The sequence below is a fragment of the Colletotrichum acutatum genome, assembly GCF_030867785.1.
Source record: "Colletotrichum acutatum strain CBS 112980 chromosome Unknown BDZ83scaffold_25, whole genome shotgun sequence".
Lineage (NCBI taxonomy): Eukaryota > Fungi > Ascomycota > Sordariomycetes > Glomerellales > Glomerellaceae > Colletotrichum > Colletotrichum acutatum.
The window spans coordinates 337,028-361,900 of NW_026849019.1; the positions used below are offsets into that span (position 1 = coordinate 337,028).

Here is a 24,873-nt window from a genome sequence, read left to right on the forward strand (position 1 = left end):
GTCTGATCTTTGTCAACCGAGATCGGCTCCTTCAGCTGAAGAAATCCAATCTCGTATCTGAGGCAGCCATTGGCGCTCAATGTCTATCCTGTGTCATGAGCACATGCAAGACGCTTGACGTGCCTGTATCTTGCGTCTCGTCTCGCCTCGCCTCGCCTTGCCTCGCCGCTGCCGTTCACTAATTGGTAACCTGATTTCGATCCCTTGACATCTTGGCTCCTGAAGGTCTGCGCGGGGACTACTGGCGAGAGCTCGAATATCGGCTGATTCCTTATCACAGTGCAGCTCAACGTCGCGGATCCGTGTCCGCTTCCGTGCCCGCCACCTCCAGGCTCCGCAGCCTCGCTCGCCCATTGCTCGGTCTCTGCTTGAGCCCCGGGAAGTGGATATTCGCATACAGAATAATAGCAATAACGAAATGAGTATCAGATCTGGTACAACGCGTTGCTGAAGAAAACTGACCTTGGCAGACCGTGCCGCAGGCATGCCTACAAAGCAATCTCTCTAAATTTGGCACAATTGGTTTTCTGTCACGATACGGTCAAAGAACAGACGCAACAATATCAAACGCCCGCTTGTCATTGTCAAGCTCAGCTTCTCGGTCAATTTCGAATTTCCATTCTCCTAGAAGGTTTAGTCTAGCGTCTGCGTGGGGTCCGATCGGTGCCGGATGCATCTTCCGAATCGCTCACCTAGTGTCCTTGCCGAGACCCTAGCATCATCTTCGGATCTGGCTCGAGGTTGGCCTCCCTAGCGGTGTAGGTTTACACCATTTGACTCAGCTGGTCAACGAGGAGCGTTCCTGTTGAGTCTAGCAAGTATTTCGTACACGGGGCGTACTGCCAGTGGCTACGGCAACTCTCAACTCCTTCACAACACCATCGATTCCGCCAAGCTGCAGTTCTTGAGGAGCTCATGATCATGTCGCATATGTCAAAAGAGCGGTGGACAAAGGCAGCTTTGCGTCAGCGCGAGATAGGAGGGTCGGATAGGGCTCACCGTCCTTGTGAAGAGCTCGGTCATGGATCAGGCCTCGAGGGTTCATTGCCATGTGTACGACTGGGGATGGCGATATTGTTTAGTCCGCATGTGCCTCTTGCAGGGAAAGGAAAGTACAGCCTTGGTTCGACTGCAGAAGAGGCGATGATGGAGGGGTGTGTGACGTGCTTGGGAATTGCTGAACTCTCAGGGTGTTACCAAGGTGGCAGACAATGCTAATCAAGGAGAGAATTCTCAATCGGGCGGCATGCTTCTGTCGATCATGGCCCATAGCCAGCCGCGAGCTTGTCTGTTTCGGAATTTTCATGCGGGTATTGGCCTGACGAGGTTGATGGTCAGGTTCCAAAAGGAAACAGGAGAAAAACAACTGCGGGTAGCCACACGTCCGCAGGGCGGATAGGTTGACGTGGTATTATTGCCAACAAAACACGCGCTGGACTAGCAAAACCGTATGCAATGAACAGAAACGGGCAACCCAAGATATTTCGGCCGAATAGCTCCACGGAGCTCCTCTCATTAGCACCAGGGCACATACGAATACAGGAGAGAAGGCAAAGGGTTCGACGGATACACCGGGTACAACGGGTAAAGGTTGCTCGCTATCGCATATTTCGTGGCTTACGTTCCGTCCACGAGGCTTCTTTGCTCATTCTCAGCAAATGATTTACATACAGGCATTTCGCGTGGGGTAGTACGAATGCTGTCAACAACCGGCAAGCACATCTTCCAAGTTCAGGACCATTCAAAACGAGCCAGCATCATGAGGGGCCTCCTGCAATCATGTGTGGCACGTCGGGTGATTTGCGGCGCAGAGTAGGAGGCTGTGAGATGAGCAAGCCAGCCCGATGCGACGGTTTGCAGAACCAACTCCAACAAGTCAGAAACGTGCCCGCGGTGCGAGGTGGTCCAACAAGAATCAAGCAATTACATGGGTTCGAGATGTATTTCTGGGGCACAAAGGGTCTTCTCATTAACGACTCGGCTGGTTCGAGTCGCAAAGTCGTCAGAGCTTTTGAGCGGTAAAAGGCAACTGCAAAGAGAAAAAGGAAAGACAGATGCATCGTGGCGAACCCTCCTGCATCTCACACTCGACAAGGCATCGTCGCGTGGCTTCAACAAAGGGAGAAAGATCCCTGAATTTGACGGCAGGCTTGAGTTGAGTCTAGTGAAGAGTCCAGACGAGACGAGACAGGCAGGGTAATGAGATACCTCTCTGGCTGTATGGAATAAGAAACCTGGGGTTCGTTGGTTGGCCAGACGGTGATCCGGCCGGCAGCAGGTTCGCAGATGAGTGGGCAGCAGAGCTGCAAGTCAACACAAGAAGACCGTTATGGCATTATGCTTACCATAGACCGAGTCTTGCGGAGAGTCCGGGTGGCAGCGGGTTCTCCACCTGAAGACAAGTGTCTTCGCCAGCCCAACCGCCATCTGTGGCCATCGAAATCTGCGGCGGCCAGTGGTTTCTTATTCCTACCGACTCGAATCATGGTGAAGATCCAGATTGTTCATTACGGAACATGGCTACGTACTTTGGGGGGGACTCTTGACACCATCTCACCCCTCCCCCCCTGGTCAGCGCCAAACTAAGCGTACACAACCCTGCCAGCCTGCCAACCTTTCCCGCCTCTTCACCAGTCATTGGCACCCTCGTCGGGCGGGCCCCCGCAAGAGAGTGAGCGGGTTGTCGAGACTCGACACGACGGCGGCCCCACAAACCGTCTTTCCTGACCCTAGGAGGCGGCGGTATGGCGGCTGCAGTCGACGACTACCGCGTGGCCATCCATGGGCGGCCATTTATCGATCCCTCCATCTCATCAGTGGGTACAACGTACCGATGAGAGAGACAGAGAGAGTGTGTACGTCTCTCCCAAATCAGAAAGGTATCTCGAACAACCTGAAAGATTACGATGAGCATTTCCTGCGAGATTTGAGGCGGGTATGTGAGTGTGTGTGGGGAGAGGCGGGTGGGTTAGCCAAAAAGGACACTCAATTCTGCATCCCAGAATCACACCGACTTTGGCTTGACGCCGAGGACTTGCCGTGAAGTGAGCAGGCCATTCTGCAAACACAACACATGGATGGCTGTTCGGTGAGGCAGGTATGGGCGGTAGGTCATGGGTATGGGATGGGGTGGGATGGCCGTTGCAAAACGACGACAACGACAATGAGCCATGAACAACAATCAGAGCAAACACTGTTGGACACAGCCTGTCTCCAAATCCAGATGGGAGGGATGGAGGAGCAGAAGGATTATCTATAATTGCAATCATGGGTTCCAGAATCCCGGGACCATGGACGACAATAGACGGTCCAACCGGTGCACAGCTGCCAAATGTTGGAGTCAGCTTTTGGGGGCCCCAAGTCGATCCAATGGCAGCCTCGTGTTGGTCCATCAGTAAATGAGGGTTGAAGTCACACGAAGCAAAAAAGACATGGCATATGCCTGGCGGTTCCTTGCTCACTTCACTTAGTTTCTACCGTCGCGACAGTGTAAAGAGCGTGAGACTGAGAGAAGGTATCCTGAGCCTTACCTGACAAGGGCGGAGGCAACGAAAAGAGGCACGGACGACGATGAAATTGTGTTCCAATGTGTGCGGGTGTCTTTATCTCCACCTTATACCCACACCTCGAGTGTCCCGATCGAGTATCTAATCGTTCGTTCTTTCGTCTCTGCTACGTCCGGAAGACAGTGGAACTCGCGGCTTGGCCCCCGAGCGACTACCACCTCACGCACCAGTTGTGACGCGCAGCTCGATCTAAGACTAGCGCCCCTGGAGGAGAATATCGACTGTGCAGCAGGTCCCGAATACCACCTGCACTCACTTGCATCCACACGGGTTCGGGCTCGCCCTCGCCTTCGCTTGCCTCTCACTTTGAGTCTAGGCTGCTGGCACGGCCTGGAGTGCCTAGGTTACTAGCTGGGCTTGCAAGCTTGCACTGCACTTGGGGGGGGGGGGGGGGCTCGGGCAGCGGCTGCACTACAGATGGCACTATTCCCCTTCATTACCCGGGCCCTCCACGGAAGACTGTAAGTAGTAGGTATGAATGGATACTGTGATGCACTCTCATCTCGACTATTGGGGTGCTTCATCGACTGGAGCAACTTCCTCTCTCCCTTGCAAGCTGTGATCTCGCAAACCACCCCACCTACTACCTGCGGGCGCTGCTGCTTCCTTCGATTCCCTCATTCACGCCTCCCCGTCTCACTCACTCACTCTCTCCTCCTCTTACTAGGTAGCTAGGGACTGCTGTTGCTGCTGTCTTCTATTGATGCTGCCGCCAGCGCTTGCATGCCCGCGATCCATCCTCGTCATTCCCAAACAGGCCACGACCCTGTTTGCTACATGCCTCCATTCAAAGGCGGTGGCGTAAGGAAGATGGTTCTCTCCTGCAACGGCATGCATTACACAATTGAGGGGGGGAGCACGGGAAGAAAGCCACACATTGACACACCCACAACTAGGTCACTATGTACTTGGAAGAGAAGCGCGTTTCTCCTCTCTCTCCAAGTCTCTCTCAGTCCCTCCCCCAGGTGACGAGCCAGGATCTTAACCCTGGATGAGGGGCGCTCGGCGCCAGCCAGACCTGACAGATTGGGCGACCTGCATGATACATGCCATGGATCTACACATTTGGTTGCGTCTGCACATTGCCTGCTTTAGCACCGAAGAAAAAATAAGAAACGGCTTTTCGCTGTCAGAAGCCTCCGAGCGGAGCCCCGATCTCCCTGGCCCTTGCTTGGAGCTATAGAGATAAACCTGGTCTTCAACTCAACCCCATCGAACCGGGGTCCTGGCTCTTTTCTTTCTCAACCGTGTGTGGAAACTTGAAAGAGAGTGAGGTCCCAGAGCAAAAAGAGATATAACAGAGACAGAGATCCATCGCGGCCGGGAACTTGATAATCAGGGTCTGACCCGTTGTCGATGACTCGTCTTATTTCTTCCTCCCGATTAACACACACCTTTCGCCCCCAGAGATCTCACACTTTCAACGTTGTTGTTCCTTGATCAAGATCTCCGCAAGTGTTAGGCATCATTTCTGCCTTTCTTCTCTTTGCTGGCTTACACACATTCTTGATCTGAGTACTTTGATCACTCCGGACCTCGACGTCTACTACCTACAACATTCAACAACATGTTTGTCAGGTTACAAGATCACCAAGAAGGCATGGACAGACTGCCGCCTCCGCCAACCATGAGTTACCACCAGAGCCGCACCGACGACGTACCAAGGGTGTTACCAAGCCTCTCATCATTCAGCTTCGACGACAGGATGGACGTGGACGCTCGTAACGATACGAAGCCGGGCCAGCGTCATGAGGTGGAAGTGGCAACAACCTTGGCCTCCATGGCATCGTTCAACATCAAGTCGCCTACACTTCCTTCTCCCACTCAGAGCTTCACCTCAATCAAGTCAGATGGTAGGACAAATCATTTCACTACAAGTGTCATTCAAGATGGACTTTGAAGCTTACATCAACCTCTAGCCATGACGAGATCAACAAACTCTCAGTTCTCATCTCCTGAGCCGCGGTCACCAGATCTCCCTTCCGTCAACAGCCAACTTTCCTTCACCAAGGATAGCACGGCACAGATTACGCTCCCCCGCCTTCGTGAATTGGATCTGCGGCTTCCCGAGCCCGAGTTCGTCCCCAGCCCAAGCTTCATGCCGTCCGCCATGACTGGAGGGCCTCGTCGAAGCAGTATCGACTCCCTCGGCTCCTTTCAAGAACCCAGGATAGACCTCTCCTCACCAACAGCCTACCGAATCCCGATGCCACCGATGGCCTACCCGGACGCTCTCCCCTCGCCCACCTTCAGCAACTCCCATCGTAACCCCCTCTCGCCACCCAGCCGCCGTCTCCAGCACAGGCTACCAGTAACCCTACGGACAGGCTGCAGCCCCAGCCGGAGACCCCGCCGCTCGCCCACAGGGTCCCGCTGCAACGTAAAGTACACCATCCAGCAGGTCGACTTCATCGATTACTTCCGCGTCGACCACCACCTGTCCTGGAAGGAGGTTGAGGCCAAGTACGCCTCCGTCTTCCCCGAGGACGCTGCAAAGGGTCACAAGCGCGGGCCCCAAGGCCTGCAGGGCGTCTACTACCGCAAGAACAAGCAGATTCCTGCCACGGATCCCAACAACCTGCTCGTCTTTGACGAGGACGACAACCCAAAGACGTTCCAGTGCGACGTCCGCGAGCAAGGAAAGAAGATGAACAATTCGATTGGCCTGCTGGGCATGCACCCCGAGCGCGCCATCACCTACGCGTGGGTTTCGGAAGAGCACAAGCGGCAATACGACAAGCTTGGTAGGTTTCCTTCACTGCTGAAAGTTTGCGTGATGAGAGCAATGAATCTAACGTGTATGCCAGGTCGCGCAAGACAAGCTCAGCTCGACGCCGCGGAGGCACGGAAGAAGAGGAGACGAGCAATTCAGAACAGCCGTCTTTGATTCTCCTACCTTTTCTCCCTCTCAAGTTTGCACTTTACTTCTACTCATGATATCCACTTTGTTACTCTTCATCTTCTCATACCTATGGGAACCTATATACTACACACTTTGAGGAGAGAGCCGTGAGAATCAGGCTCCCCTCACCACTTCGCCAAAAGCGGCAAAAAGAAAAAGGGAATACACAAAACATCACGTTACATGAAGCGTGTAATCATTCATCTATCCAAAAGCGCGCAAGAGACACACAAAAAAAAAACTGTTTTTCAGAAGTGTACGATGACGAAACAGAGCAGCTCCCGTTTTCCAACGCGAGATTTTGCACCTGATGACAGGGAGCAGTTGTTAGGGCGTTTGAACAAAGCAACATGGGAGTTCATTCTTTTTTTTTTCCTCCCTTCCTTCACTTCTTGGTTCCCCCCAACTTTCCCTGCAATCATGGTCACGGTACCAAAAAAGGGAAGAATGTTGGGCAGGTTTTACTATTTGGGGCGGCACAGCAACAAGCGCAGGATACGCCGAGAGCAAGAGAGGAAGTTTTTTTTTTTGGGGGGGGGGGGAGTCAGGACCGTCTGTGGTGTGCATGGTGTGCATGGATCGAGATAGCATGGAACATGGAACATGGGAACAATGGATCAAAGGGAAAACGTTGATGACAAGGAGTTGAAAGAGAAAGCATTGTTCATTTTCGTGTTGTGTTTTTTTTTTTGGCAACTAAACAATTTCGGGAGCCGAAAAAAAAAGATACCAGTTGGTCGTGGCGCGTCGTGTGGGTTGGGATGGAAAAGGCAAGGGGTGTACGGGTTGTAGTCGGCGAAGATTTTGGAACTACCTATTTTTTTTTTCTCATGCTGCTTTTGCTTCTTCACACACGGTACATGGGGGCTACGATATACGAAATGTGTCCACAATGCATTCTACAATAGGATTATGAAACGGCAAACAAGGGTGGGAATAGGTTGGTCGGGCAGACGAGGGCGAGGGGGGTTCCTGATTGCCTCTGTCTGGGGGCCACGCATAGAGGTATTGTTGGTTCAGTTGGTTGGTTGGGGGCTTTTCCTGGCATACGAAAATAAAGGGAGAAGTGGATTTTTAGAAACCACTACGAATCAAAACCACAAGTTCAAAAATAATCCAAAGTTATCCTATGAGTGAGTCTGGGGTAGACGGTTTGTGCGTCCCTTCCATTATCCCATTCCAGGGTTCTGGAAACCTATTGTGTGGTTTGCACAAGATGACGGAAACGGGCCATCGGATCTTGTTCTTGACGGAATCCGCCTTATGGGGAGTTCTAGGGAGATATTGATCATAGCTAGACAAACGGATGGAAAGGAGAAGGTTTGTCAACCTCTGTGGGGTGTTTTGTAGCTTATGAACGTTGGACCGTTGTTGCCATTGTTCTTGTCCCGTCTGAAACCTGGTGATCACTGCCCTTGAGCCAAGGAGGATTAGTCGAAGGGTCCGAGGTCATCTATTGTCGAACCTCACAAATAGTGCACATTGACATGGGACTTGGACTTGCTGGAAGTTCCTCATCTGACATTGCTTGCAGTATTAGTGCTGTGCTACTGAACCGTAAAGAGAACGCTGCGAGTATTGGCCTGCAGAGTATTCTAGAAACATTTGTCCGTAGTCTGTAGCATGGTCCTTACGCAAGATTATCTTTGGAACTCGGTGGGTGGTATGGGCGGTCTGTCTGTGTCTCTATTTTGTCCAATGTTGGTAGGGTAAATGTACGTACGCGTGTTTGCGAGCCCAGGTCTATCGATTCCGACCGGGCTGACGGACATGGCGCATGTTATGCGCAGTTGTCACCGGTTCGTCACAGCGGACAGTGTGACGTGAACTGACGAGGCTGTGGTGATGCGTAGGGGCGGCTGATGTACAATTGAAACTTATGTATAGGTCCACCGCATGATGCTCTCCGGCCAAAGGCAGGGGCGCAGCAAAAACAAGCGGCCGAAAGGGGTGAAGCATTCTTTCTGCGGCGGCTAGTTTCTCCCAATACAGGAACAGTGTACCGTCATGTCGGCCTTTGGTGAACGAATTTGGCAGCCAGCGACAAGCTGGGGGTGGCGTGGGTGTCCAGAACGTTAGTAGGATCGATGCAAGATTGCGGTGGTGATGAAGAATGTTGGAGATGGTGGCGTGGATGAGATAGCAGCTTCGTTTCTGCCCCTATCAAACAACCTGGAACAGAGGTGAACCAGACGGTTGGGACCGTCGTGTTGCTGATTTCTCTTTACGAAAGAGAGGTGACAGGGTCTCGAGGTACTGTTTCAATCTGTCACCCAGTATCCGATTGAGGCTTGTTGGAAAGGGGGTGTGTAGGGAAGTCTCTCATCTGTTTGCTGCAGTGTTTGCTTGCCGTTGTTGTCATCAGCCATCTAGAGGGAGTGCTGATTGCTATTGATGCTGGCTGTTGATTGCTGGCCTCATGTGACAACTCCACACCCTTGATTGTTTTCCTAGAGAATTGCGTATTGCTATACAGGAACGCACCAGTGGATGGAAGAGCGGGTTCTTCATAGTGTGGTGCATATTCTCAAAGTTTGCCAGTTGCACCTGAGGGGTGCAGCGGGTGTTGTTTGTTAGACGCCCCGAGATGGTTGACGTTCGGACTCGGATCTGCAGCGTCCCTTTCTTTGACGACGGTCTCCTTGCTCCCCCCTTCCTTCCCCATTTCAATATCCTGGCTCCTTTCTTGCCTCTCTGTCTGGCCTCGTGGACCTGCAGGGGCGGGCAAAGGATTGGTCGGTGAAGATGGCGACCCGCTGCATGTTTGCCCTCGACGACGGCAGGGCTGCGTATCTCCAGATAATTTCTTGCAACTAACATGCGGTTCTGGGGACAGAAGCTAATTTGGGCTGGTGACCGCCGGCACGGGAGACTCCATTTCCAAGGTGTTCAGTACTCGAAGTGTCGGGCGGCTTGCTTGCTTGGCTTGGCGTTCTCTCTCTCTCTCTCTCTCTGTGGGGGCCATTCTCATTTGGCGTGGAAGCTTCATCGAAGCGATATGCTGCCAAACAAGGTGCTGACAGTGCATGTCTTCAACAATCATCGGCGCTTGGCCCAGTGGTGTTTTCGACGTTAAATCGGACGTGGTCTACAGCCACACCTCTCCCCACCGCCAAGACCGGAGAGATGGGAATGGCGAACATTGAGCATTGTTCTGGGATGCAAGTGGGTCGGTTAGATATTGGCCTTGTGACTTGTGTTGGACGTCGGTCCATGCAGTGTTTGTGAAGAAGTAGTCTTGGCTCACCAGGTATGAGAGGATAACATGCCGCGAGAGGCGAAACCTCCGAGGTAAAAGTAGAGTCTGTGTTGGAACGATGCGACAAAGTGGAGGCTGAAGATGACGGGTTCACCTAGACTTGTCGTGGCATCGGAGGACGTTGTTGGTTCTGCAAAGGAGTGAAGAATCTATCCACACTGGGTTAGTTCTGGGGTGGAGTGGTCCATCCATGTTCCAACATCAACCAAGTAGGCGTAACTAAACCAACGGGCTCCTTTCTCGGTTATCACTACGATCCTTCGTCTCCATCAAAATGGAGGCAGGAACGACATCCTCGTCAGCGCCGTTGGCACACATTTCACTGGCGCGGGAGGAAGCCGGGAGTCAGGCGGGATCCGTCTGCTGGTGCAAAGCTCTGGAGACCGGGCGAGCATCTCATTGATCGCATCGTGACAGGACATAATTTGACGCTTATCCCAGAGTATATATTCCGAGTGAGTGGATTCTGTAAGCGTGCAGCATATGGGTATGGAATATCAGGGTTTTGATCCTTTGAGGGGATAAGAGCAGGAGTGTACACAGACGTGATCATGTTTAGATTTTCTTCTGATGTCTACTGAGAGGCGCATCAATACAGGCACAGCGAAGTACCTGGAGACCTATCAGTAGCTCATATATCGCCTTGACCTCGGGATTTTTACAAGCCTCCACGCCCTTGCCCCCAGATGACCAGTGGAAAAGGTCACGACGACTTCATCGCAGTAAAAAGAACAAAAAGAAAACGAAAGGAATGTGAGCTAGGGGATACTGACTCTAGAATTTACGCCCCTGCCCGGAATCGGACAGCGCGCCCCTCAGGCCAGCACGGCTTCATTGGAGTATTTGTTTTAGCTTCTCTGCGTCAGAGTGTAAACCACCCGGCCAATCCGGATGGGTGCTAGTGACAAGAACACATATTAGGATGGACTACATATCCTCGGGTTGTGTCGAGGAAGGTCCAGGTGTACACTATCGTCTAAGACGCTCCTTCCCATCACAAATGATGCATATCTAGTACCTACCCAAGGCAGCCGTCCTAGTCATTGAGGTACGACGAGCATCAAAGTTGATCATTGAGGGACCGATGGTTACCACAATCTGCCTGGTCAATGGTTCTGCGTTGGTGTAATTCCACGGGAAGTGAAAGAAATCTCAGGTGTGGTGTTGAGATCAATGTACATTTGTTTTGACCATCGACTTGGACAGGATAGGATGCCTTATCCTGTCAAATATCTAGTCGACACCATCATGTATCATAGTTCAACAGAATTGCATATCTTTTCACTGGGAAAGAAAGTCTGGCGATAATCAAATATTGTAAAGGCCTTGTTTCTCTCGATCTAACAAGAATGTCGCATCTCTGCGCGAGCATGATATCGTAGTCATCGTATAGCTGGCTCCTGTAGCACTGCTCATCATCATTACTTCTTCATCTAAATCTCTACTCGTGATCCTCACGGAAAGGGAGACTTGGGCTTGTCCATGGGTTGTAGTCCGAATATGTCGTCAGACTTGATTGGCATAGCCTGGTCCTCGGAGTCAGCGACAACCTCACCGAACAGAAAGGCGTTGCGCTCCCTGCTGATATTCCCAGACGGCTTCTTGCGGTGTGCACCTCCTGAGCTCGACTTGGGCAACTTGGGTGGTGAGGCAGACTGGGCCGACTGGTCTGGTTCTAGCATCCAAGAGAAAGAAGACTGTGCGAGGGTTGATCGTGTTGGAATAGGCGGTTGAGGTCGTTCCAATGGCTTCACGCGAGGTGCGTCAGCTTTGGGACTTGAAACCAGAGCTGACAGATGTTCAGCTGGTTTGTCGGCGGGTGCCTCCTGTGTAATGTCCATGATATCGGGAATGGCTGTTTTCGAGGTCGGAGATTTTGTCTTTTCTTGCTCATCCAGAGACAATGTCGAAATGACGCCTGCCACACTCTCTGCAGCAACCGCCGCCCCTAGAACAGCACTGTCGTTTGCGTCTATCTCCATCAGGGTCTCGGTATTTGCCTCCTCCGGCGGTGGGCTGGTGAAGCCCTCGAGATTGGGTACTTCAATTGTCGGGTCTTCCAAGTAAACTTTTACAAATTGCACCTTGGCAGCCGCTACCTCGACAAGCTCCAACGTCTTGACCTTGTCTTCTAGATTAGTAGTAGCCAACGACCTGAGACTTGTCACTGTCTCGTCTAACATGTTGGCCAGCAGTTTGTTCCGTTGCTCAATGGCAGCGATGGCCTGTGCTGCAGAGTCATCGCCAAGCAGTTGCCTTGTCATCCGAGGAGGATAGCGTACTTCGTTTAGCCCTTGCATGTTTCTCTTGATATCGCCCATGGCGTCTCGTACCGCTTGATTGATGCCAAGTTTCTCGCCTCGCTCCAAAACGCTTTTGGCGGCGCCTTGGAAAAGTGCTTCCACACCACCTTGCTGTTGGATAAACCTACTCGCAGACGGAATTGGTGACTGGCCACCCTTGGTCCGATTTCTGAAAGATGAGAAAGCTTGGCCCATTGGGGTCGTGGGCCGCGAACTGCTGGCAGATTGTGTTGTGCTGGGCATTTTCCCGGTGTACTTCAAGAGGAGCGAAACGCCACCGGAGACATTGAGATGTGTTTTCAGATACATCGCATCATCCACAAATGTATGCGGCCCGTGGGGAGCTTCTGGAGCGGGATATTTGAGAAGTAGTTGCAAACAAACGGAGTAGTCCGCCTCGAGCACTGGCATTGATCAGCCAGAGTGACGTTGGGACACGTTGGAGAATACTCACAACTCCAGCGAATGCGAAGAAGCATAGCGACGCAAATTAGATCTATCAGGCTGAGAGACGGATCGACCGCAAAGAGGGTATCCCATAGCACGAGCGTTTCATCAAATGGAAACTCCCGTCCAAAGAGAAGACGAATCCAGCGACTGCAATGTGTAAGCCGAAAGCCAACGTGGCTGAATGCGGTTCAACTCACATTAGGAAGATTTGTGGCAAAATTTCAATGTCTTTGAGATGATTGGCCAGCTCAGGATCGACCTTAGCTAAACAAACCTCGTGAATGTGCTTGCTCTTCTCGACGATGGCTGATGTTTCCACCCGGTCTTTGGAAGCGGACGCCATCACTGCCCTTGAGATCGAGTCTTGGACTTCATAGAACGCCCTTGCCCTTTCCATGATCTTAGAGAATAAAGCAAATGCGTCATGCTCAACGAACAGAGAGTCTAGCATGGAGAGCATCTTCGTGTCGACATTGGTGCCAATGGGCGAAAGAGCCGCGGCATCAAGCGCGTCCTTGTTGACAACAAAGAGAATGGGCGCAAGAAGTTCATGCATACCCTGGCGATACCCACCACTATTGGGATGGAGCTTACAATACACGAACAATGCGTCAATAATCATTGTCTGTGTCTGCTCCTCTTGATAGAATGGTTCATCTGGCAATCGGCGAACGTCTTGTGCAATCTCAGCCCTAATAATCTCGTCCTGTCGAACAGTATTCCACGGTGACTGAATTACGTGTGAGCTAAAGATCTGCAAATGAGACACTGGCTTCATGCTACTCACCTTTGGATCGTCCGTCAACGGATCAATGGCTACCTGGGCCAGCTCCTCGGGGTGCTTGATGAACTTCAAGAAGTGATCTCTTCTTTCTAAGTAAAAACTTCGCGATTCGGCAAGCCGAGGCACCCAGTCCGACGATGCAACGTCTGGCATCAGCAGGAATGCCTAAGAAGCTGTCAGCTCCAAGTTGAGATGAGATCAATCTCCGAGTTCACACCGACCTTCCAACAAACTGATCGGAGTCCCGAAATACACGGGCTCGAAGACCCGTTATATCTGACTGCATTTTGCAAGTCTGATAGATTCCCAGCATGTTTTAATGTCTCGGCCCATCGTGTCCTATGAGTTGGATCAGTCGGTGAACATGATGTCACAGCTGTGATGGTGCGACTCGCACTCACTGGGCCTCATCGAGCGTTCTCATCTTTTAGAGAGGAGGCAATGCTCCCCTGAGACCTGCAAAACACGATCAAATAGAAGCAGCGAGACTAGCATCCCAAGGCTTCGAGAATCCCAAAGCTGCACCGCGATAACAGGAGATCAGGTTGGCGATGGCTTGGTATGTAGTTCTTGTTGTGGTTGGAGGTGGCTGGAGAGGAACAAGGCGATGGCGGAAGCTTGGGCCAAGCCAAAGTACCCGCTCGTCGTACCTGATGAGGTAAGAGAGCCCAGAAAATGCGATGGAGGGGCAGCGACAGAATGCAGGGGTCGGTGGCCTTGTGTGGGGCAGCGGGGCACTGCGAAATCTGCGACCGCCTGCCCAATTAAAAAGTACCCCGCGATCGGTCCAAGTCATGTCAGTGCCAGTCGCCGGACAATTTTCGTGCATTTACTTTCTGAGGGTGACTATTTGATAGCGAAGTTTTTCCTTCATTGTGTAAGGCGTGAATATCCTCAAAATTACCACACACACACAAATCTCAAAATGTCCGGACTCGACACGTACAAGACGCCCCTCGATGGCAGATACGCCAGCGAGGAGGCCAAGAAGCTGTTCTCCCAGCGCAACCGTCACTCCACCTGGAGACAACTCTGGCTTTGGTTGGCCGAGAGTGAGTGACGAATTCTCTCTCGTAATGTCCTAGTGAAACTCATTGCTGATCATGTTGCTATAGGCGAAAAGGAGCTTGGCATCGACGGAATCTCTGAGGAGGCTTTGGAGCAAATGAGAGCTCACCTGACATTGACCGATGAGGACTTCAAGGTGGCTGCCGTTGAGGAGAAGAGACGTCGTCATGACGTGGTGAGTAAATTCGTTGCTTTTTGGTGAATAGCTTGCAAGATGTTGACCGGCTCTTCACAGATGGCTCGTAAGTGGTTTGGGCGTAGGCTCTTATACGGATCATGATAAAATGTTGACTCATTTGGTCGCAGACGTTCACGCTTTCGGCCAAGTTGCGCCTGCCGCCGCCGGCATTATTCACCTCGGTAAGAATCCAGTCAATCACACGACGTTTGCTATCTTCCTCGTACTAATCTTGTGTGTAGGGGCAACGAGCTGCTTCGTCACTGTAAGTTGCCTGAAGTTCTCTCGCATTGAGGGAGCCGCCTTCTATGGTCCCGAGACACTTTGGAACACATAAAAAAGTCTCTGAGGCTTCATTTGGAATAAGTACTGACATACTACAGGACAACGCAGAGCTCATCCTGATGAGGTAATGCAGGAAATGAGACTTCAGAGGTTGAAGACTAACACCCAGCAGAAATGCTATGGACCTTCTCTTGCCCAAGCTGGCCAAGGTCATTCACAACCTCTCCCAGTTCGCTCTTCAGCACAAGGAGTAAGTTAGGGCTCGGTAGAGCAGTTGGATCGGCACAACTCCTAGGACGATCCGTCTGCGAGGTCCTCCGTCTTAAGATAGTGACTAACCCAACCTACAGGCTCGCAACTCTGGGATTCACCCACTACCAGGCTGCACAGTGAGTCCCTGCCCTATTCCTGCACAAGTAACACACGCTGAAATCCGTCCAGGCTCATTACCGTGGGACGTCGCGCCGCACAATGGATCCAGGACTTGTGCATGGACTTGAAGAACATCGAGACCGCGCGCGAGCGTTTGGCCTTCCGTGGTGCGATGGGCACCACCGGAACCCAAGCTTCCTTCATGGAGATCTTCCAGGGCGATGGTGCCAAGATCGACAAGCTCAACGATCTTCTCTGTGAGAAGGCCGGCTTCCCCAAGACCTACGACATCTCCACGCAGACTTACACCCGCAAGACGGATCTCGACGTCAGCAACGCTATTTGCGGCCTGGGTGCGACCGCCATGCACATCACCAATGACATCCGTCACCTCGCCCACTCCAAGGAGATGGAAGAGCCTTTTGGTGAGTCATTGATAGACCCCCCTACCCCGGAATCCTTGCATCCTCAAGGGACTTCTAAGTAAAGAGTCCAAATAAGGGGAGATACGGCTTTTGTCTGAATATTGAGCTGACGATGTCTCCAGAGAAGGATCAAATTGGTTCTTCAGCAATGTATGTGTAATTCCTAACTTGCACAAGGAATGAAATGCTGACTTCAACATAGGGCGTACAAGAGGTAGAAACATCCCGCGTTTTCTCTTTCCCCTTTTTCGCTTTTACAGGGGCTCAACAGATGGCACGCGTGTCCACTTGGATTCTCGCATAGGCGACCTTCAGCAAAGACCAGAATGATTTCAACGAGCTGACACCATTACTAGAAATCCCATGCGCAGCGAGCGCATCTGCTCTCTCGGACGCAAGGTTAGTCGACTACACAGCGTGGAAGAGTATTGATGCTGACACATCTAGCTGCGCTCTTTGCCCGCCAACTTCGCGGACACGTACGCAGACCAGTGGTGTAAGTCTCTCAAGGCCCCAAAGCTCCCGAGAGATTTCTCAAAGTGCTAATACCGTGTCAGTTGAGCGAACACTCGATGACTCTGCTATCCGCAGAATAGACATCCCTGAGGTAAGTTAACTCCGCCTAGAAGCAAAGAGACGCGACGCTAATCAGGAGTAGATGTTCCTCTTGGCCGGTGAGTTTTGAGCGGCTCTAGACGCCACAGCCACCGCTGTGCGGAAGAAGTTGTGCTAACACGCTCAGATGCCATCCTTCTCGGACTCGACAACGTCACGTCCGGCCTGGTGAGTCCTTCTGCTCCACCCTCTCACACAAACACACTTGCCTATTCATACTATTATGGAATAAACCGCTTACAGTCCGCAGGTCATTTACCCCGAGGTCATCCGCGCCCACGTGATGGAAGAGCTCCCCTTCATGGTAAGCCCCAAAATACCCCTGGAAAGTTATGCACAGATCGGCTAATGATCCTGAAAAAAAGGCAACCGAGAACATCATCATGAAGATCGTCGCCAAGGGCGGCTCGCGCCAGGAAGCCCACGAGGAGATCCGCGTCCTGTCCCACCAGGCCGCCGACGTCGTCAAGAAGCAGGGCGGCAAGAACGACCTCATCGAGCGCATCAAGGCCACCGAGTACTTCAAGCCCGTCTGGGACTCCATCGACCAGCTTCTGGACCCCAACCTGTTCACCGGCCGTTCCGCGACCATGGTCCAGCGCTACTGCGGCGAGGGCGGTCCCGTCCAGGAGCAGATCAAGCCCTACGCCGAGTACATTAAGAACACTGGCGCTGCTGAACTCAACGTTTAGGTTGAGATGGGTTGTGCCGACTTAGGTTCTCTTGGACGGAGACCATGGCTGGCAATCATGTCGGTTGTAAGTCAGCGGTTCGCTTGCTTTAGATTGATATGAGAGGGTATGAAAAGAGCGCTTTCGCGGTCTGGCCGTTAATACGGCTGCCACAAGTGCTACCTAAAATTGTTCATGATTGCGTCTCGTAGGAGAGAAAAAAAGGAAAATATAGACTGGGATTTACGGATCGTTGGTGACCAAGCGATGTTGAACATCGACGTGAGCTATGCTGAACAGAGTTACAAGTATCACAAGGTAGTCAAGAGCGTGACAACATAAAAGGTACCAAGCAGCATAATCCACGGAAATTCTATTCTTTCTCCCGGAACAACTACGCCCACCCCCACATGTTTTCAATGTTGTTACACCAGTCCGCCGGGATCCCGCAAAAGTTCTGGTCGGCGGCCGTCGGCGCCGCGAAGCACTTGTTGCCGCCCGACTTATTCCGAATGCACACGTAACCCACGGCCGTCGGGTTCGGCCACGCCTGCCGCAGCTGGCAGTCCGGGTTGAGCGTGATGGTCGTGCCCTTGTCGCGGGAGTACCACTGCCAGGTGTTGCAGCCGGGCGAGAAGCGGAACCCCGTGATGGCGTCTCCGCTGGCCGTCCTGTCGGCGCATTGTCCTCCTGCTTGGACGGAGACAGCCATGGCCGCTGCTGTGGCGGAGAGGATCGAGGCGAGACGCATCTGTGTTGGGTGGTTTGTGTGTTAGTTATTGGGTTTTTTTTTTTTTTTTTGTGGAATGGTGTTGTTTTTTTCTTCTCATGTGTTCTTGCGTGGAGAGGTGGGTGGAAACTGACTGTGAAGTTGGGTCTGCTCTTTGGTATGCCTTAGACTTGGACGGTTTTCAAGACTAGACGGGAATCAGGGTAGAGGGGCATCCGTCACACGAGAGCAGTTGCGCTTGCCGACAAGTATATATGTGCGTGAACGAGATTAGCACGATTGGTGTTCATCCCATGATTAAGACGAATAGTTGACTCTTGGATTAGAGTTGTAGGTCTTGAGTTGCCACAATTACCCTTGAATGGGGTCCCTAGAAATCAATTCAAATGCAATCCTTCCTTGAGTCGTTCGACGTATACTCGGAAATGAAGATCCCCCCTGCTTGAGTCGTGTAAGTGGTTGGAGCAGAGGCGTAGCCAAAAGCTTAATTGATCGGTTGCGCGCCGGATTTACCTTATTCGAGCTCAACCCAAAGTTCGAGAAGACTGTGCTCATGTTTCCACTGCCCAACGTCATTAGAGAACAGCGTACCGGTTGGCTTGTTCGCACGAATACATGGGAAATCGTCAAACTTACCACGCTAATCACGAGGTCACTTGTCAGCCTCAACAATTAACCCACCGGCTCCCGAAAGGCCCGACGGAAGTCGAGAGTAGTCAGTAAAGGCCGACGAAACCGCACTCGGAGGCTCCGTAGTCAATTTCCCCCGGTGTGTCTAATTGATGAGTCCAAGTATAGGCTCCCATGATGAAGCGAGCATTACAGCCCTGGGACTAGTTTGGAAACTTGGTTGCCACTTTTACTGAAGCTTATTGTATTATGAACTTCAACTCTCGAGTTGCGAGCGGCTCGTATCTTCTACAAGTGAGGATCAGCATTATAAGTGACAGGCTGAATCGCTCAGCATCCACATCTATAACCCCGATGTCTCCCTTCCACAGCTGAGCCCGCAAGACTTCTCTCCAGCTCGCGACTCTCCTTAAAGAAAGCCCAACTCTCTCACATTCATTACATCTCAAAGAGAGACAAAACATCAACTACATTCTTTTCGCAATGAAGCGGCAACACGTCGCCCTGCCGGGCCTGAAATCCCTGGCCGCCGCCATCCTCGTCGCCCGCGTCGCCGAGGGCGCCAAAACCTACTGCGCCGACCAAAACAACGTCGTGGTGGCGGACGCCAATTGCGACGGCACCAAGCCCGCAGACACCTTCTTCATGTTCTTCAGCGAAGAGGACTCCATCCCCGTCGGCAGTGCCGTCGATCCTCTCAAGACGGACCTGTACGACAGCGCAGACCCGATCGAGAGACAGAACGCTAGGTTCCCTTTCGAAGTCGACGAGGCCAAGTTTGAAACGAGAGACATGGAGCCTGGCGGGTTCGGTAGGCGAGCTTGTGGACGTACTGGCGGTAGAGTTGGAGGTGGATATATTGGAAGACCTATTGGTGGTGGCTACTACGGTGGTTAGAAGCCTTCTTTCTAGGGATGAAAAGCAGAAAGATTTGAGGGTCTCAAGACCGATGTTATACCACAATATACTTGAAAACCTTACGGGATCCTGCTCCTATTCATCCACATTTGATCTCATTACCAACGATGCTTCACGAGACTTCCGTCAGCTTCTATTAGCTGTGAGGTACGATCTAACCACGATCTGAGCTTGATTCTCAGCCATGGAAAAGTCACAATCCGTCCGTGTCCAAGTCCAACGTCTGGAAACCGCTACAGATGAATGAAGATCTTAAAAGTATAACTCTACGAGCTACCTATTCCGGACAGCGGTTCACTATGACTCTCACACGACGCAAGCACGACCAGGTTCTCAGAGCACGAGATCCAGAAATCTCCATCTGGCCAGACCACCATCCCAAGCACCATCTTGTCATCTCTCAGAAGAGAACGAGCCTCAGAAAGAAATTGGGGTCGAAACCAAGCTTTTACACCCCCTTGCATCTCGTTTTCGCATCAGGCCGATCTCCGAAGTGCTCGCAAGATGAGTAAGTACCAACCAAGCCACATGGGTCAACTCATCCTGATAAGATTTGGCTGGCTTCGAATGCTCAATTTCTCACCAGAGTTGCTCTCGTGACTGAGGTATCTTAAGATCTCAGCGTTTCATATGCTGACTACGGACCTTTATCTACTGCTGAGCGGGGAAAATAATCAGAATCCAAATAGCAGCCCAGAGACGGATCGCTATATAAGCTCGAAGCCTAGGCCTCACTCGGACCCAGAAGTTCACCGACAAACGAATGACAACAAGCGCGGGCAAAGTTCCTGCTGCCCATCCCAACAATTCCCTGGTCCTTTGCCAATCGTCATTGCAGATAGTGCCTAGATTCCATTTACCGAAACCGAATTCCCTTCAAAGTCTACCTCTACCTCAACCTCAACCTCCCATCTTCCCTTCTCTTCGCTGGTCAGATGATATTCAAAGGCGAATACACTACGGACAGGTCTCGACCCTCAACGAGAACCCTGAAAAGTAAATCCCTGAACCTCACCTCACACCTCGTTCACGGAGGCTACTATCGCTCAAATCCCGCTGGCCTCAATGGATCGTCGCCCGGGTTTTGTTCAGATCGTTTTCGCTCTGGTGTCGTCTCTTCTCTTTACATTCTCTATCACCGAAAAACGGTCCTCTCTTTTTTCGGCACCAAGTTCTTCGCTTTTATATCTCCCATCACCACACCATCACCATCACAATGTCTGCCTATCCCCCTCACAGCGGCATTCAAGCCGAACGGGCAGCACACCGAGGCCTCACTCATCCAGGTATACACAAAGCGAAGCTCCACATTCCCGCTTGAACCGCCAGAACACGTCTCAAGAACCGGGAGGATATATATACAACACGTGAAGTTGTGCCTGGGCCCCACGAGAAAGGATTCAGATACACCCGGTAGCCCTCACAAGCCTTCTGGGGATTACACGCATACCGGCATCAAGTCACACAGCTACCACCACCACGCCTCCTCCAAGCTTCATCCACATCCTAAGGCAATCGACACACGAACCAAAGTCAAAGTCATAAGCCTGACTGATAGGCACACATCATCCGCTCTCCCAAACACACCGACATTCTCAAGGTATTACGAACGAAAAAGCATACTTTGTATTCCCTATACATAACGCCGTTCTCTCCGTTTCCCCAGTCCAGGCCCCCAAGCCAAAGGTAGTATCTTTCTATAAGCTCTCTGTGCTTTGCGCTGAAATTTGCCCCCAGACCACACCGGAGCTCCATGTAGACCCATGACCGAGGGTGGGGTCGGTGGTCCTTGTTTTGACTTTTCCCCCTCAAGAGTCGTCACATGGACCCGGATCAAGAAAAACAACAACCAAAAAAAGCTAGAAAGAAAAATTCGTCTTGTTGCATCAGATGGCTCTCTCTCTAAGCACATTCGGCTCCGCCTCAGAACGAAAAGCCGTGCTGTTCAAGATTGCTCTTTAGGGTATCTTGACCAAATTCTGCTCCATGGCCGTACCGTACGGCCAGCCCCTTTCCACCCGACCTTCATATCTCTTCCCCCCCTATCGTCAATTCGTTTGCGTCCTTCACTCCTCGTCGACCTCCTGACACCAAGGGTGCGCGAGAACCTGGTTGATGTCATATCTGGCAGCCACGTCCCGGTTGAGCATGCACCGCACCAGGTCAATGCTCTCGTCGCTCATCGTCCACGGGACTCGAAGGTCTCGGTCCATGATCTCGTCAATGCTGTAGAACGGGTTCTCCTTATAGATTATCGTGTAGAGCAAGATTCCGAGCGCCCAAACATCTTGCTCCTTGCCACCGTATGGCTTGCCAGCGAGTACCTCGGGAGCAGCGTAATCTAACCGGTCAGTTTCAATCACGATATAGTGGAAGCTTTAAGACCTACCAATAGTGCCCACAAATACGTCAAAGGGGCCGTTCTTGATATACGCTGCACTTCCAAAGTCAATCAACTTGATGTTGCCCTCGCCGTCCAAGACCACATTCTCGTCCTTGATGTCTCTATGGACCACCAGTGCCTTGGTGTGCAGATGGCCAATAGCCTTGGCAACCTGGACGAAAATACTACGGCACTCAGCCTCCTCCATGTTGCTGCGGAGCTCAATATAGTCGAATAGATCCATGCCCGGTAATCCATGAGGCACCATCTCGATGTAGTAATTGACCTCGTCCTCGAAGAAGGATTCCATTTCGACAATATTAGGATGTTGCAGATCGGGCCGGCGCAGGTAGTCAAGAACGTGAATCTCCAGAGGCACTGTGCCGAGCTTGCGATCTCTCGTCCACGTGTCTACAAGGATACGTCGCTTGGTCACGTACTTGAGAACCACCTTCTTTTGCGTCTTCTTGTCCTTGGCCAATTTGACCTGGCCGTAAGCGCCCTGACCCATGTCTTCGAGGATCTGGAAATCATCGATCGACTTTTTCTGCTGCGCTGGCTCAATAACCTTTGGCACGGATGGTTTTTCCTGCTTCTTGTCCGTGGGACGTTGTGAGCCGGTCAACTTTGCGGCGGCCGTCATCGCGACTTCCTTGAGTTGTTTGGTGATGGCAGATGCCGCCGACGACGAAGACTCTCGAGGTTTTGGCTCGTCGGAATCCGAGCTAATCTCCAGTGGGGTGTGCGCCGGTGTCTGCCCAGGAGATGGCTGATGCAAGGGAGTTGTCGTTCCAGAGGCGGACGCCGACGTCACACCGAGCGTCGACCGGGCGGCGTGCATGTGCCTGGAGTAAGTAATCCAGAGAGCGAAGACCATTTCTGAGTGAGTGACAGAGAAAGAGTCGTCCTGGTTGTCCCCGTCCTTGTCTTCGTCCTCGTCCTCGATGACAGTCTCTTGGATTACGGTGGATTGTTTTGCGCTTCTGACCACCCGCATCTGCACGTCAACCTTGAGCTCTGACCCATCCCTGTGCTTTCCGGGTACCCCGTCCGGCCGCAAGAAACTCGCAGCCGCATCGGGGCGATTCTCTCGAAGACCAAGAATCGCCGACGCCCGGCGGAAGCTGTGCTCTGGCACCACAATGCCATCCTGCAGTTGAACACCATCCTCTTCTGTCAGAATATGGAGTATCTTTTCAAAGTCGGGTACCAATGAGTCAATGGCCATGCCGTCGGGCTTTTCGTAGCCAAACAGAGCACCGCAGAAGACCGAATTTGAGCTTTGAATCTTCAGAGTCTCTGGGTCCACGACGATGATCCCTGCAATGTGCGGGAAGCTCGAGACGCGTAGCTCTGTCTTGCCCCGTACTTGCTCGACACTGCAGGGAATGTTGACTTTGCTTGGGTTTGGGCATGTGAAAAACTTACGCCTCGCAATCTGCGCAAAGTCTACTTCGCCAGTGCGAGGGTCGATGCCTTGCCGAGGAATGCGTGGGATCAGCTTGCCGATATCCACGCCAGGTCTCAGTGACTCAAAGCCCCAAATCGGCGCTGTGGCTCCTGAAATTTTCTGGACAATGCCGTCGTCGTCGAGCTCAATCTGGGCCACGTCTTCGTGAATTTCCTCAAGGACCCAAATGAGACCAACCCGCTTCTCTTTTACCCACAAGCTTGCGGAGCCTGTCGCACCGTTTCGTTTCTGGATTGGAACCACGTCACCGCACAGAAGGACGCCTCTCGAGCGACTGCTTTGGTGACGTGAGCTTCCCCTGAGTTTGGGCGGACTGGGGTCTCCGCTGTGGACGGTTTGAGCCTTGCGAGTGACCACTTTCGGGGGCTGTGACCTGGAGTTCGGTTTGCTCAAGAGCTGTGCCGTAATCCCACCTCGTCCGCCCAGAAGTGACGTTGACGTCGTCGAAGCAGCAGATACCGTTGGTGCAGGCGTAACTGTTTTCGGAATATCTTCCGCCTCTTTGATCGTGTCTTCAGGGTCCATTTGCAGTAGTTTCTTCTCCAACCAATCTCTCCGCTCCTCTTGAACGACCTCTAGAATACCCATCCGCCGCACTTCTGCCTTTGTAACTCCGAAAACCAAGCAAGCAAGGTCGTTGGCCGCGATAATCGTCCATGGCGGTTTTGACTCTGTTGTGAAAATGGCCTGCGCTGCTGGAACCCACCGTGTCGAGTGTCCATGCACGGCCGGTCCTAGTGCACTTGGCATGTTCGCGGTTGTTGGTGAAGCTAGCATCTCTTGAGCTGCCAGATAGGGCTGTGCCATTGTGTCGATAAGCTGCTGATGGACCGAGACCGGGAGTGTATCTGTGAGCGTTCGCTTCAGGCTCAGTCGTCGGGACGGCGGCGGGGATGTCTTTGCAGTTGTTCCACTCTCGTTCGTCGGCGTCCTGCTCGAGTTTTCCGATTCACTGTCGCCCGTGGAGACTTTCGGATTTTCATCTTGCTGCTTTATTGACGGTCGGTCGTTCGGGGGAAATGTTGCAAATTGGGTCGTAGTGGGAGATTGGCTGGGAGACTGGAAGGGTTCAGGGCTTGATGTTCGAGGAATGAAGTTCGCCTCAAAGAGATTCTCCCCCGAAACTTGCGGAGGCCCTGTCAAAGGACCGAGGATGGACTGATCCATGGATGGAAGGTTGCCCGCTCCGACAAGTTGTGCCCTAGCCAACAAATCCAGCATGTTCTGGGTCTCGACGTCCCCAGAGGCCCTTGCCTGGGCGCTCGCAAGCGCAACGTTGGAGGGTGAAACGGACCATCCCATCCGGTCTTTCATGAATTCTATGGATCGCTTGAGGACATTTTGCCGGTTGTGTATATACTCCTCGGACTGGTGGGCAAAAGAGAAGGAATGTAATGACTCGGAGGGGAAGCGGGAGAGGTCTTCGGAGAAGTTAGGCGACGATGGATGGGAGCTAAACGGCATGCCGGGAGGGTTTGCGAGTAGTGTTGTCATAGATGTTGACCTCGATAGACCGATGGAGGAGCTTCTGGAAGGGGCTGCGGAGGGAGCTCGCGAAGACGGTTGTTGTCGGATTCGTCGCAATCCGGATAGACCGAGGCCATGGTCATGGTCTGTTACAATGGAGGATCTATGACTGGAAAAAGACCTGTCAGCACGATGATGCCTCAAATGACTATGGATTGCCATGTGATGGCCCAGTTGCCACCTGGTGACATCTTAAGTGGTGCAGCCGCACTCGTGAGTGACATCCTTCGAGCTTGTCGCCAAGCAAAACCACACTCGAATTGTTGCTGCCTCCTTTGCCGAAATACCACATCTCAGTTGGTTTCCCACTTGACTCCCACTTGGAAATGGCATTTG

General features: G+C 52.2%; 8 protein-coding genes across 8 annotated transcripts; 4 read left to right on the plus strand and 4 right to left on the minus strand.

Moving 5' to 3' along the window:
* Nucleotides 1-13: 13 nt before the first annotated feature.
* Nucleotides 14-701, minus strand: BDZ83DRAFT_213561 (uncharacterized protein). The gene has a single exon (XM_060501725.1). It carries the CDS (start codon nucleotides 484-486, stop codon nucleotides 94-96), a length of 393 nt encoding a protein of 130 aa, XP_060367423.1. The 5' UTR covers nucleotides 487-701; the 3' UTR covers nucleotides 14-93.
* A 4,432-nt stretch (nucleotides 702-5,133) lies between these two features.
* On the plus strand, nucleotides 5,134-6,453 carry BDZ83DRAFT_717886 (uncharacterized protein; the record flags this gene model as incomplete). The annotated part of the gene is given in 4 exon segments (XM_060511999.1): nucleotides 5,134-5,411; nucleotides 5,424-5,443; nucleotides 5,486-6,310; nucleotides 6,374-6,453. The coding sequence occupies 4 exon segments, from the start codon at nucleotides 5,134-5,136 to the stop codon at nucleotides 6,451-6,453; spliced, it is 1,203 nt and encodes a 400-aa protein (XP_060367424.1).
* A 4,571-nt stretch (nucleotides 6,454-11,024) lies between these two features.
* Nucleotides 11,025-13,848, minus strand: BDZ83DRAFT_613377 (WD repeat domain-containing protein). Its single transcript, XM_060507755.1, has 6 exons — nucleotides 13,666-13,848; nucleotides 13,486-13,603; nucleotides 13,268-13,429; nucleotides 12,678-13,210; nucleotides 12,485-12,627; nucleotides 11,025-12,434 (listed from the first exon to the last, which is right to left on the minus strand). Exons 1-6 carry the CDS (start codon nucleotides 13,686-13,688, stop codon nucleotides 11,182-11,184), a joined length of 2,232 nt encoding a protein of 743 aa, XP_060367425.1. The 5' UTR covers nucleotides 13,689-13,848; the 3' UTR covers nucleotides 11,025-11,181.
* A 228-nt stretch (nucleotides 13,849-14,076) lies between these two features.
* BDZ83DRAFT_613384 (adenylosuccinate lyase) lies at nucleotides 14,077-17,273 on the plus strand. Its single transcript, XM_060507756.1, has 14 exons — nucleotides 14,077-14,316; nucleotides 14,380-14,511; nucleotides 14,639-14,692; nucleotides 14,753-14,775; nucleotides 14,894-14,919; nucleotides 14,968-15,045; nucleotides 15,146-15,184; nucleotides 15,237-15,650; nucleotides 15,795-15,806; nucleotides 15,949-15,991; nucleotides 16,040-16,088; nucleotides 16,150-16,203; nucleotides 16,335-16,375; nucleotides 16,573-17,273. The coding sequence occupies exons 1-14, from the start codon at nucleotides 14,190-14,192 to the stop codon at nucleotides 16,897-16,899; spliced, it is 1,419 nt and encodes a 472-aa protein (XP_060367426.1). The 5' UTR covers nucleotides 14,077-14,189; the 3' UTR covers nucleotides 16,900-17,273.
* Nucleotides 17,036-17,850, minus strand: BDZ83DRAFT_213804 (uncharacterized protein). The gene is made up of 2 exons (XM_060501726.1): nucleotides 17,743-17,850; nucleotides 17,036-17,629 (listed from the first exon to the last, which is right to left on the minus strand). Exon 2 carries the CDS (start codon nucleotides 17,627-17,629, stop codon nucleotides 17,273-17,275), a length of 357 nt encoding a protein of 118 aa, XP_060367427.1. The 5' UTR covers nucleotides 17,743-17,850; the 3' UTR covers nucleotides 17,036-17,272.
* A 618-nt stretch (nucleotides 17,851-18,468) lies between these two features.
* On the plus strand, nucleotides 18,469-19,371 carry BDZ83DRAFT_613390 (uncharacterized protein). Its single transcript, XM_060507757.1, has one exon. The coding sequence runs from the start codon at nucleotides 18,722-18,724 to the stop codon at nucleotides 19,133-19,135; it is 414 nt and encodes a 137-aa protein (XP_060367428.1). The 5' UTR covers nucleotides 18,469-18,721; the 3' UTR covers nucleotides 19,136-19,371.
* A 483-nt stretch (nucleotides 19,372-19,854) lies between these two features.
* BDZ83DRAFT_213849 (uncharacterized protein) lies at nucleotides 19,855-21,142 on the plus strand. The gene has a single exon (XM_060501727.1). The coding sequence runs from the start codon at nucleotides 20,092-20,094 to the stop codon at nucleotides 20,797-20,799; it is 708 nt and encodes a 235-aa protein (XP_060367429.1). The 5' UTR covers nucleotides 19,855-20,091; the 3' UTR covers nucleotides 20,800-21,142.
* An 80-nt stretch (nucleotides 21,143-21,222) lies between these two features.
* On the minus strand, nucleotides 21,223-24,474 carry BDZ83DRAFT_572712 (uncharacterized protein; the record flags this gene model as incomplete). Its single annotated transcript, XM_060504541.1, has 2 exons — nucleotides 21,223-21,497; nucleotides 21,546-24,474. The coding sequence occupies 2 exons, from the start codon at nucleotides 24,472-24,474 to the stop codon at nucleotides 21,223-21,225; spliced, it is 3,204 nt and encodes a 1,067-aa protein (XP_060367430.1).
* Nucleotides 24,475-24,873: the final 399 nt, after the last annotated feature.

What these genes read in the sequence shown, in the direction of transcription:
- BDZ83DRAFT_613377 (XM_060507755.1), bottom strand. Translation starts at nt 13,688, where the DNA reads ATGAGAACGCTCGATGAGGCCCA. An exon ending in CGTTGACGGACGATCCAAAG is followed by an intron (nt 13,211 to 13,267) that starts GTGAGTAGCATG and finishes CACGTAATTCAG; the next exon opens with TCACCGTGGAATACTGTTCG. An exon ending in TCTTCGCATTCGCTGGAGTT is followed by an intron (nt 12,435 to 12,484) that starts GTGAGTATTCTC and finishes GATCAATGCCAG; the next exon opens with TGCTCGAGGCGGACTACTCC.
- BDZ83DRAFT_213849 (XM_060501727.1), top strand. Translation starts at nt 20,092, where the DNA reads ATGATATTCAAAGGCGAATACACTACGGACAGGTCTCGACCCTCAACG.
- BDZ83DRAFT_613390 (XM_060507757.1), top strand. Translation starts at nt 18,722, where the DNA reads ATGAAGCGGCAACACGTCGCCCTGCCGGGCCTGAAATCCCTGGCCGCC.
- BDZ83DRAFT_213804 (XM_060501726.1), bottom strand. Translation starts at nt 17,629, where the DNA reads ATGCGTCTCGCCTCGATCCTCTCCGCCACAGCAGCGGCCATGGCTGTC.
- BDZ83DRAFT_213561 (XM_060501725.1), bottom strand. Translation starts at nt 486, where the DNA reads ATGCCTGCGGCACGGTCTGCCAAGGTCAGTTTTCTTCAGCAACGCGTT.
- BDZ83DRAFT_613384 (XM_060507756.1), top strand. Translation starts at nt 14,190, where the DNA reads ATGTCCGGACTCGACACGTACAAGACGCCCCTCGATGGCAGATACGCC. An exon ending in TCTGCTCTCTCGGACGCAAG is followed by an intron (nt 15,992 to 16,039) that starts GTTAGTCGACTA and finishes TGACACATCTAG; the next exon opens with CTGCGCTCTTTGCCCGCCAA. An exon ending in ACAACGTCACGTCCGGCCTG is followed by an intron (nt 16,376 to 16,572) that starts GTGAGTCCTTCT and finishes CCTGAAAAAAAG; the next exon opens with GCAACCGAGAACATCATCAT.